General features: G+C 38.7%; 1 protein-coding gene across 2 annotated transcripts in view; it reads right to left on the minus strand.

Moving 5' to 3' along the window:
• The window catches only part of zc3h3 (zinc finger CCCH-type containing 3), a 69,937-nt gene that overhangs the window by 2,926 nt on the left and 54,289 nt on the right, over positions 1 to 12,722 (minus strand). Inside the window, exons 9-11 of one of the 2 annotated variants that reach the window (XM_072684295.1) lie at positions 10,930 to 11,061; positions 2,277 to 2,440; positions 1,901 to 2,061 (exon numbers count right to left, since the gene is read on the minus strand). In XM_072684295.1, the coding sequence (XP_072540396.1) occupies positions 1,901 to 2,061; positions 2,277 to 2,440; positions 10,930 to 11,061 (457 nt within the window). Of the gene's footprint in view, positions 1 to 1,900; positions 2,062 to 2,276; positions 2,441 to 10,929; positions 11,062 to 12,722 lie in introns of those variants that run through there. The other variant, XM_072684297.1, reaches the window with a different exon arrangement.

The raw sequence follows: 12,722 nt of genomic DNA on the forward strand, positions 1-12,722 counted from the left end.
CCTATTGGCTCTATTTGCTACAGGGTGGGACTTTATCCATAAAGATGTGCCACGTTGAGCATTATGAGACCTCCCATTCATATATTTAAACCAGTGGCTGCTCTTCTCATTTAGAACATTTCTGGCTGAACCTTATACTTTGACAGTTCAATGGCTCTTCTGTACAAAAGGTGATAGTATCCGAAGTTATCTTTCACTGCATACAGAGCTCAACTGGTACCTTAATGAACCCCCACTAAGTCAGTCCTGCTGTTGTAAAATTATTACGGTCGTAAATTATTAACGTTTTTCACCGGAAGGAAGGAAGTTTTGCCTTTGGCTTGTGCCTGTGACCAAATCCCACCCATGCCACCTTTAACACTGTGGCAACACTGCAGCGATTAAGGGACCAAAAGATGTCTTTACATTACAATTGCATTAAAAGGCATTTTGTCTTTTTCCTGAAAAGTAACAGATACCAGACAAAAACAATGCAAAAGCAAATACATTCAAGTGACAAATCTCAGACAGTATTAATATTTAATATCTGAACAGTCTTGGAGGAGCTACTGCCAATGAGGTGTTTTCTGCTTTATGATTATGTGGAGATTCAAACATTTTGTAAACGGGTCAAAGTGAGAGAATGTCTGTGTCTGTGTGTGTGTGTCTGTGTGTGTGTGTGTGTGTGTGTGTGTGTGTGTGTGTGTGTGTGTGTGTGTGTGTGTGTGTGTGTGTGAGTGTGTGTGTGTGAGTGAGAGAGAGAGAGAGAGAGAGAGAGAGAGAGAGAGAGAGAGAGAGAGAGAGAGTGTTAGTGCGAGACCCAAGACTGTACCAATGACAGTTAGAAAATAGAGTAAGTGACAGTTAGGAGAGTGTGTGAGTGTGAGGTCAAAGGCTAATGAGAACTGATCCTGAGCAACAGGAGCTAAAAGAAGAAAAAGTCAAAGAACAACTGGAGAAAGAGACGAGGGAGGAAAGCAGCAATCGTAAAATAAAAAATCTTAAAATTCTACAGTATGGAGTTCTCTGCAAAGACAGCAAGACAGTTCAAACATAAGTGTACTATACCATAAAGGAGAGTGTGTGTCACCATGCAAAGAGAGTGTGTGTCACCAAGCACACTATATGGGGCCCCTTTCTTGTAATCCTCTATCAGTCAGACTGTCAGCACCACCTTCAGCTGTGCCTATGCTCCACAACAAACCTAAATATTATTACCCCCTTCCCTAACCATTATACCCCCTATGCATTCTATTTTGATACCTGATTAGCCCCTTCCTGAACCATTAAACCCCTGTACACATGGGAATATTACTACTAATATTCCTTCTTGAGCATTATATCCCCACACAAAGTACAATCTTTGACATTTTAAAATATATTTAATCATTACTTTAACAAAAAAAAAGAAATGAGAAGTTGAAAAAGCTTTTTTATATTTTTTTTTATAAAAATATAAAATCCATCTGATATATATTTATATATTAACAAGCAATATAACTGTATTTATATTGTATAGGAAACTGGCCTCATTTCCATTTAATTAATGTGAGTTTGACCTACCCCTACCATATAACCACTATAACTAAAACAAAAACCAGCTGCTCAAATACATGTTGCAAAAACCTTGTACCTCTGTTTTTGCCATCGCAGTTTTGACAGTTGTTCTTTACATTGCTTCAACAGAAATGCTATATATATATATATATATATATATATATATATATATATATATATATATATATATATATATATATATATATATACATACATACATACATACACACACACATATACACACACATATACACACACACACACATATACACACACATATACACACACATATACACACACATATACACACACTGTATTAACTGAAAGGCTTATTGATGTATACTGCACATACTGGTAGTCTCACCTGTGGCCTCTGTTCCTGCTACAGTGGGAAATGGGGGGCTGTCAGCAGCCTCAGGGGTGTCTGGGGAACTGGACAGCGAGATGAAGGAGGGCAGCTTAGGAAGACCCGAACTAGGAGTGCTCTCATCTGCCTCAGTGGACTCTGACAAGTTTGAGTCTGGTCTGGAAATATAGCATTGCATTAAAAATCTGACATGCTTTACTTACACTTATTGTCACTTATATATGCGCGCACACACACACACACAAACACACACGTATATCACACATTTGCCAGTCTATATAATTTTCCTAGCCTTAGACACACATTGAGGTTTTATGTGTAGTTCTAGAATTGCTAAATGTTACTTGATGGGAGATACTGGTACTGTCCTGACCTTTTTGCTGAGTCTCTGCTGCGTGCCTTTTTGGCCGGGCCCGAGTTGAGGCTGGATCCAGTGCGCTTAGCTCTCTGTCTGTGGTGCAGCTTACACTTGGACCCTTTGGGACACACACCAGTGCTGGAGAACTCCGGACACACAAGAGTATGTTTCTTCTTACACTGTGGGGAAAACGTAATCATCATAAGTGTTCTGTCATCAATGCAGGAAGCAATTTTTCATTAATGGTCTGCAATTATATATGTTATCACTGTCTTATCAAAGCCCAATCATTCCATTTGAAAAACTGTCTTTCACATTATGTGAACACACATTTGACGAGGAGTGGATCACACAGAAATGCTTCAAATGTACCAAATAAATTTACCACATTAACATGAAATGTTAAATTTCGTCCAATAAAGAGTCACAATTCCAGTTTTTTTATGACAAGGATGTTACGGGTTCTAATGGTAGACATCTGTACATAAGTCAAAGCAAAATGTGTGTTTGTTTCTCTGTGAGTGAGAGTGTGTGTGCCTGTGTGGAAAGGAAAGTGAATAAGTGAGAGTAGGTGAGAGAGAGAGTGTGTGTGTGTGTGTGTGCCTGTGTAATATGGGCGTAAATTGGTAGCTTCATTCTTCAGGAGATCCGATCCTTTCCACCTGTCAGAAAAGCTAATTATACCCACTATGGGGCGAGGGGCGCAAGATGTATGTGTGTGTGTGAGAAGATAGAGAGCGCATGTGCTCTTGAAATAGAGCAAGTAAGTGTGTGTGTGTGTGTGTGTGTGTGTGTTGGGGGGGCGGGTGAGTAGCTATAGGATCGTGTTTCCGGGAACAGTGTGGACTCTCCGTCACCCCGTACAGCAAGCAGTCCAGTAACTACTCTCCATACAGACCTAAATCTCCAGCCGCTACAACAACCATGTCAAATCCGTTAACACACACTGTACAATTCAGACCAATGTTCAGTCCATCAACCGTGCTGATATTTACTCAACCATCAGATGAGCATTTTATTCCACGCTTACAAGAAGAATATCAAACCAGCTATACAGACTACTTTCTTAAAAAGCTCCGGATCAGTACCAGAATTTAAGAGTAATCAAAAGGGAAGGAGTTCAGTCTGAACGCAATCCAGAGTTGAAATCCCAATAAAGCTGATGCAATTTATCTGCAAGAAACTTAGAACAATTCCTAGATTACAGAATATTAGCATGGACAAACAGTGAGCTCCAGGTTGATATACACACCCCGTTCTGCAAAGAGAATGTTATTATGGAATTCCTATATTTACCATTAGTTTGTCATTAATTTCTCTATTGCTAAAGAAACCTGTGCTCCAGGGGAAAGTTACTAACAGGCTAACAGGCTCTACACAGTACTAACAAAAGAGGTCTTTAACTCACGAAACCCTTTTCCCCAAACCTTACTTATTTACTTTTATATACTTTGTTCTCCAAAATACTGGTGCATATCTAGAATGTAAAACATTGTGAAAAAGTTCATTTGTGTTGATAATTTTAAAAAAGGTAAACTGTTATATTTATTACATGCAAAGTGATATATTTATTACATGCAAATATTTCAAGCTTTTATATTTTTAAATGCTGATATTGTTTGCATACTAATTTACTTAAATGAAATTAAATATTTTTTAAAAATGAGAAACTGGATTTCTAGATTTTCATGAGCTAAGAGACATACTGATCAACAGTAAAACAAAAAAAAATCTTACTTTACATGTAAAGCACTAGTACTCATTTAAAGGTGTTTTTGTCCTCTGAGAACTTGAAATGAATTATGAATTATGGTTAATGTTAATGAATTTAAGATTAGAACAGCTCAATCTACGTTGACCATTAATTCTTAATAAGCTCAAAAGTTCGAATTTGATAAACATTCAAACTATCTAACTTGAAATGTTATATAAGGTCTCTAAGCTTAAAAAAGCAATGCCCGCATTAAATGCTTGATTAACAATTTGCGTGAAGGTATGTCTTTAGGAGCAGTCTCAGGAACAAACAGCTGTCAGAAGGTCTCAATAAGAAATGACTATCATTTCATAGAGCTGGAGATGGATAATAAATAGATATCAAAGTGCTTTGGGATACCAGTAGCTATGCTGAAGACCATAATCCAGGAATGGAAGAAACGTGGACATAAAGACTCTACCAAAAAGTGGAAGATTACATGAACTGCCAGGAAAATAGTTTGAGAGCTCTGCAAGAACCCAAAACAAACAGCAGCAGACTTAAAGAAGTCCTTAGAAGCAAATGGAATTAACAGGCCACATCGAAGTCTGGACAGTGTAGGAGAAAAATATGCAGGAAGCCATTGCTTACCACATTTCGCAACATTAAGTAGTCAGATGTACAACCTTTGGTTATAATTCACATAGGTGGTGAGGTGTGTGGTGAGACAAAAACAAAAACTATACCTATGAGGAGAACACCACCAATCCCAGAGTAAAACATGGTAGAGGATTACTAATGTTTTCGAGGTGTAATGAAAGAATGAATGCAGTCCAATATCAACAGATTTTGGAGCACAGTCTCCTACCATGGGCCAGAAAGCTATGAAATGAAGCTATGAAATGAAGTGTGGATGGATTCTGCAATAAGACAATTATCCAAGTCAACTAAGGAATGATTTAAAGCCGCTTTGAGAGGGTGCCATGGCCTTACCAGGCCCCAGACATGAATATAATAGAATAAATGTAGATAGAAAGGGTGGAGAAGGCTCGCCTCAAACTAAGAAGTTACAAAGATTTACACTTAACTGTATATAGAACCAATTAAGGAACAATTTAGAATAAGAACACTTTTTTAAGAGTGTATGTTTCTGAAGATAATTATGAAATCAGGTCAATCTACATGTCTAACCAAACTTCAAGTCGTGCATAATTTTCATGATGAAATTGCTGTTACTAAAAGTAAATAAGGAAACATTCTTGCTTAAATTGTTCTGTTCTGTGCAGCTGGTCTTGGTTCTGCTTCTTACTCCCCCTTTTAGATGATCCTTCAAGAAGAGAAACATTCAATGACTCACAAATCGACACGATCAATAATGGCAGATCAGGACTATTCCATGCATGCAATACAGTCTTCCTTGCTGCTGAACACACATAAGACAGACACTAGTCCTGCACAACATTACAACAGAACATTAATTTTTGCAATAAAAAAAAAAGAACTTTCCTAAGCAAAAGTATGTGCACACCAACATGCATGCACATCAACGCACACACATAGAAGGTGTCTCGTGGGACAAGATTATCGCAGCCCATAAGTCCTGCTCCCTAATACCCCCTACATCATCCTATAGACAACATCATCACTCACCACCCTCGTGGCTAATTGCTCCAATTTGCTAAATCCTTCTCCACTTGAGCTCAGTCGATTCCAATTTCACCCCATCTCTGAGGAGCATTTGGGTCCTTTTTATTTTTTTCAACACCCATTTGTTTCTAGTTTGACTGATGATGTTGATCTGGTGCGTCACTCATTCAGAGGTCTGAAACAGGGTGTGGGGGGAAAGCCCTCTTTATATTCAGACTTGACCAAAATCCCTACTTCCCATCCTGTAACTAAATTACTAATACTTATACAATCCTCAATGTTGTAAAGGTGGCGTCAGAGCAAAAAACTAGTTTACATTTATGGCATTTGGCTGACACTCCAAACACCCTTGCCCAGGGATTCTTAATGATGTAGCGTGGCGTGCCTGCCCAGTCAGGGAATTGAACACTAGACTGCCAGGCGATAGTGTTACCCACTATATCAAACAGACAAACAGACAACAGACAAAATTCATCACAGATATAGTTAAATCAGCTAAGACCTGTTTGGTGGCCAATGTTAGTTCTTCAGTTCTCTACTCAAGCTACAGGCTACTGTAGTTAGCAAGTAAAAGAAGCTTATACTCCATCAAAGCAGCATTACAGGCAAAGATTGGTACTTCTTGCTCCTGGGTTCCTCCTACAGTTAGGAAGTGAAATTTGCACTTTAAGCCACCACTAAAGGACACGCTTTTTTGCATTTCTGGACAAGCTGAGAGATACAAAACCATCACTGGAAGGAAACAGAGCCAGAGGACTGACGTGATAAAGTAATATCACAGTTTTTACAAGTATGACCAAGTTATGCAGTCTTATGCAGTTCTGGAGATCATTTTCCTGACCTGTTTGAGTGCAGTGCAGTTTCTGTCATGTTGAGTAGATCATGCCTATTACAGGTCAGTGGAGCACAATTATTTTGTTGTTAATTTATTATAAAGTTGTTATTAAATAACAGTAAAATTCTACATAATGCTGCTTTAGTTTTTTTTTTTTAAATAGATAACAGTGTGTCAGTGTCAGAAACCACATAAGTAAACATTTGAGATACAAGTAACAATGTAGTTTGACAGTTTGTACAATTCCAATTGGTGGGTGTAATCTTCTATTACTTGTTGGCCACATTAGCCGCAAAGCTCAGAATTAGAGAAGCAGATATTGAACATAACAAAACGGCATGTATTTGACATTAATCCTTTATATGCTGGTGGGCCAGTATACACTGTAAAGGAACTGCTAGACTTTGTTCCATAGGTCATGGCCTCTATATAAGTCACAGGCAGTTAGAGAAACACAGAAGCAGTTTAGTCCCATGGAGTGCATCTACTGAAGCAGGCTGTGAAGTAATGGGAAAGAATAAGGTTGTTGTTAGGTGGACACTAAGAGAAGGTTCATTAACTGTGATGTGAATAGCTGCCTCTTTCAGCAAAGAAAACACATGAAAGGCCTCGCCTGTGCCAACCCTGCTCACCCATACATTTTCATTTACATAAAAGCAGTGAAAGAGAGGGGGAAAGGAGATGCGTGAAAAAAAAGGAGAAGTGGATGGAACATCTTTATACCAGCACAAGTTAACAATTTTCCACTTGATTTAAAGAAGGCTGGAAAGTCTCTGGGGCCTATTAGAAGAGCTTTCTACTGGCCACAAAGCAGAACGAGTCAGCACATTTTACAATGTTACATTACAGAGAGAGCGCGCGAGAAAGGGAGAGTGAGGAAGAGAGAGAGTGAGTGAGCACGAGAGAGAGCGAGAGAGAGAGAGAGAGAGAGAGAGAGAGAGAGAGAGAGAGAGAGAGAGAGAGAGAGAGAGAGAGAGAGAGAGAGAGAGAGCGCAACACAAGCAGTGAAAACAGGACCGGAAAGACAGAATGGGAGTACGTAGAGGGAAAAGATGCATGGTGAGAGAAAGAGAAGAGGGAAAGAATGATGGAGATGGAGAGGAAAAGTGGAAGGATTTGCAGCACAGAAGCTGGAAAAGGCAGAGCGGGAAGACAGCGCGATCTGGAGACAGAGAGACAGATGGCGAGAACAAGGCAGGAGAAGAGAGATGGAGTGAAAAAAAGAGGGGGAGAGAAATGGAGAGGATGAGAGTGCGCTTTAACCCTTGCTCCGCTGGCATATCCATCGCTGGCCTCTCGCCTGTACTGCCGTCATCAGCACTTTTTCACGTCCATAATTACGGCATGCTATCCATCATATCTGAGACAGTGCTTTTGGGACGGTGCAAAATTACAGACCTAAGCACTTCGGCTAATAGAATAAATATTAATATCTCTCTCTTTATATATTCGCATTCTCTCCCCAAATATTTAAATGAGCCCTGACAGCAAGAGAATGCATTTGTTACGATGGAGGAAAAAAAGCAAAAGATGAACAAATGGAGAGGATGAAAAAAAAGGGGGAAAAAAGAAATAAAGGGACAGAGATAAAGAGATGGTGATGGTGGGAAAGAACCAGAAAGAGAAGAAGAAAATGTGATGGAAAAAATGCCTTGAGGCATAACATGAAGCAGAACACCACAAAGCCATTTCATTAAAAGGAAAAAAAAAAAACACTTCAAGATAAACAGTGTAATTGTGTGTGTGTGTGATAATTAGCCCCCAAACATGCAGGCCAATGTAGTTCACCTTTATGGTGGGAGTGCAGCGGCCACTGCACAGGGAAGAGATGCTTAGACACAGAGATGGCATGATATGATGCCACTTTCATTTCTGACCGGAAAATTTCACCATCAATTAACAGAAATAATAATCTGACTACTATGCTTTTTAAAAAGTGGTGAAACAAACTTCCCCTGAGTGTCCGAACGGCAGAGTCACTTACTGTCTTCAAACGCTGACTGAAGACACAGCTTTTCCAAGAGTACTTGAGCATACTGACTAAATAGTAGCATCTAAGCTTAGGCATATCTTTTGGTTCCTCACCTCAACAAACTAGCTAAGGATACTGTCTGAGTAAACAGTGAAGCACTTTTGGAAATCGCTTGGGATAAGAGCATCTGCTAAATGCCTTTAATGTAAAGTTAATTGTTTGTGCTGTTTTAAGTAAAATATCCTATAAAACGATCATAAAAAAATGACAATAACTTGAAACCTCAATTTGGTGCTGTACAGAACATTTTTATTAAAAGGGTTCGTCAAGCATCAGCGTACAACGGGCTGCATATTCAGCCACGTCCTGTAAAGGGAGACCAAACTGAATGGTAGTGGTGGGAGCTGCTGGGCTGGTGAGCAGATGGAAGAGTCATGTGATCATTGAGCTTACACCCACAATTTGTCTGCCATTCAAAGACTCCATGGAGACCTAACCCTATCCCCTATGACCCTGATGAGGGCTTGAGGTCAGCATCCTTAACCCTGCATAAACCTTTGCTTTAGGAGCGCTGTTTAAAACTAATATTCAGTTATATGCAATATACAGTTATATGGGGAACCCTTGACCAAATTACAGTGTGTTGTTTCTTAATTAAGAAGCAGTAACCACAGCATATGTAGCTAACCAAACACAAAACACTTTCATAGCATTAAATCATCAATTTAGCCAGTGCACCAATTTGGGTACCTTACATAGTCAGAACATAGTAACACCCTTTATAATGCTATATGTGACTGCTAAAGGTCTTTCAGTTTTTCCCAGGTTTGACATTATTGGGCCATCTTGCATGCAAAGTTTGTTTAGGTTCTTTAGTTTTGTGACCATGGTGGATTTTGAGGTATTTACTGGATCATTATACTGTTAGAAGCCATTCTCTTGAGCTTCAGATTTTTCATTTTCAGCATTTTCTCCACCTGTGCAACACTGCCAATGCCACTGGCAGCAACACAGCCCTAGGTAATGACAGACCTACTCCCACGATTCACAGTTGGTATGATGTACATCTTATGAAATGTAATTATTTTCTAATCTGCATAACATATTTGTGTTAACTGAGGCCAAGGAGTTCTATTCTGACTCAATCATTTAGGGCTGCAACAATTATTTTAATAACTGATTAATCTGTTGATTATCTTTTTGATTAATCGATGAATCGGATTAAAAATACATTTCCATGTCTTTATTTAAAACTAGAACATCGAATAATAGAACAAATAAGTGCGTACAATAATGAAATAATAATAGATTAAATTATTAAATTAAATCAAATTTATTCAGAAATTAAAAAATAAAATAAATAATAAGGAAAAATAAATGCATTGCTGATACAAACACTGCATTGTATTGGAGTGAGGAGTGAGACAGGATGAATTGCCTTTAGTTTGTATGTAGTGTCTTCCCTCATACTTAAAACCTGAAGCTTAATCATTAATTACAAGTTACATGTTTTTATAAAGCACATTTAAACACTGCTTAAGTGAATTAAACTGATAATAAAAGTAACACACACACACACACACACACACAAACATACTCTATCACTGTCATTGTCTAGTTAACATCACAGCATTCAACTCGCTCTTATGTATTTCTTTTTTCCAGTGTAGACGAAGTGCTGCAGGTGACGTAAGGGGATATGACAAGGCAAGTAACCCATAAATCGTGCAACACAATGAATCGATAATGAAATTCGTTGCCAACACTTTTAATAATCGATTATTATCAATTTTATCGATTTGTTGTTGCAGCCCTACAATCAGTTCAGAGCACTAGCAGTTTTTTAAGAGTTTTCTTGGTCTTTCAGATCTTGTTTTGACCTCCACAGTTTCTAAAAAAATACCATTTCTAATACTCACTGTAGAAATCGCAAGCTTGTCTATATTCTTCTAGCCTTTCCCTACCTTGTAGACATTAGTGACTTGTGTTTTCAGATCTTTAGACAGTTCCTAATTACAGTTGGTGAAATGCCTCAGGTCGCATTTCGCCATGGGTGCCCAAACATTTGCATGACACTGTAATTGTAAATATAGGAAATGCAAGTCTGTAATGAAACCATGGTAAAAAGTCAACAACTCCACTGATTAAGTGCTGGAGATGCACACTATTATGCTCACAAAAATGAAAAGCCCAAACTCAGTAATACGTATACACAAGCTGCAAGCTGAACATTACATATTCTTATGAACTGAACAGGTGAGTGTTATGTTTAATACAATACAAACCCCTTTCAACTTCAAAAGTTTTCAAAAACTGGATTAGACAGAAGACAGCAGAACACCAAACTACCTGAATAAACAATATATCAAGGTCTAATGTGGTTTAACCTGTCCCACAATGGTCATAATTTAAGCCAGTATCCTATGAGGTGTGTGTGTGTGTGTGTGTGGACTGAGTGCTTGTGCGCGAATGCATGCCTGTTGAGAGGCAGACATACTGCAGTGTTGAGAGAGTGGGTTACCTTCTCTCCCTGAGGACAGTAGCCTCTGATGAAGTCTTGACACACGGCTGCCTTGCGAGACACATAAACATGGCTGTAGGGACAGCTACTGTTGTTACAGATTCCCTTCAAGAAGTACGAACACACAGGCATCTGAAAAAGAGAAAGGCATATTAAAAGATTAACAGTGGCTCTGTAAAAATAAGAAGGCAAAAGTATTGGGACACTTGCTCATTCATTGTTTCTTCTTGAAATCAAGGGTATAAAAAAAGAGATATCTTCTTTTTGTTGGAGTAAATGTCTCTAGTGTCCTTTCTTTAAGATTTTGGAGCACTGAGGATGTGATTGCATCCAGTGCCAAGCATGTTAGTGAGGGCCAGATTTTAAATCATCCCCAACTTCCCAGCTCATCCCAAAAGAATTGAATAGAGTACTATCATTCCACAGCTCCACAGCTCAATGCTGGGGGACTTTATACCCCTCTAGCCAATACCTGGCATTGGACTTTGGTTTCTGTGCTCCAGAGTTTCCTATATTGGCAAATACTTTTTCTACAGGTACTAGACAAGCTGTGTGTGTGCATTTGCACCTCTGTGTTTTAAAAATGGGTGCCACTTAGAGTAGCTAAATGCATTCATTAGATGGGGTGTCCACAAACACTTGGACATTATATATATATATATATATATATATATATATATATATATATATATATATATATATATATATATATATATATATATACACATACAGTGTATAAATCTTCTAAAATGTCTCAAATTGGTTTTGGTTTAAGTCATTTTAAATGCTTATAAGGTTTCTCACACTGTGTAATCATCCTGTATATAATATAGAAGTGTAATATATAATGTGTCAAAAATCTAGAAAATAATTATATTTTTACATTTGGAAATTTTAAAGATAAGGTCATTCAGTGAAAACACATAAGGCAGTCTATTTGAGATTACTTACCAACTTACTGCTTGTTAGCTAAAGTACATCAGACTCCTAGATCCAGTCATAAACTAAAGAAGCAAACTCTAAACGTGCTGACGATTCAACTGAAGTTTTCCCAAACTTTTTTTTTTTAATAATGTGGCACACAACGCCAGTAGGAGCTGGCAAAGATGATCATCCAATAAGAAACATAACAACCAGCCCTCAGTGCCATTTCGCTACTTCATATTAACACAAGGTGTACAATGCAAGTGTTGCATGAAGATTACAGCTAGAGTATTTGCAAGCGTGCCAGAAACACATAACACAAGATGCTACGGAGCATATGTATGAAGTGCTTGTCAAAATATGTATAATCAAATACTGTGTACAGGCGTTCAGATTCACACTCTTTATGCATAATCAGTAACTATGCACATGTGTCAATGACACAGTTATGCATGCAGTTTGCAGACCCTGACTTTCTGAATATTATCTGCATGTATGAATAATCGGAGTGTGAGTATGCGTGTGATTGAGTGTTCTGTAGGCCTGAAATAGAACATGGGGGAGGGTGGGGTGGGGGTTAGATGCAGTATGGCGGGGGGGATTGGTGGGAAGAGGGAGGGGAAACTGGAGCCTCCTTAAGTGGAATCTCATCTCGATGGGGGTCATATCATTTCTGTCTAATTAACTGCTACAGAAATATTTACCTAAGCAGGGGCTTGTACGGTGCCCATGATGTGTTTATGTGCAGGGGAGGGGCCTGGGTGTTCCACAGGCCTGGGGGGAGGGAGGGGAGTAGTGGGGGTCTTGTTTCAGGCATTGCATGGGGGTGGTGGGAGATGTACTGGATTGGTTTCAGTTTCAGGCACAAA

This window comes from Salminus brasiliensis, chromosome 7, assembly GCF_030463535.1.
Source record: "Salminus brasiliensis chromosome 7, fSalBra1.hap2, whole genome shotgun sequence".
NCBI classification, from domain to species: Eukaryota; Metazoa; Chordata; class Actinopteri; order Characiformes; family Bryconidae; genus Salminus; species Salminus brasiliensis.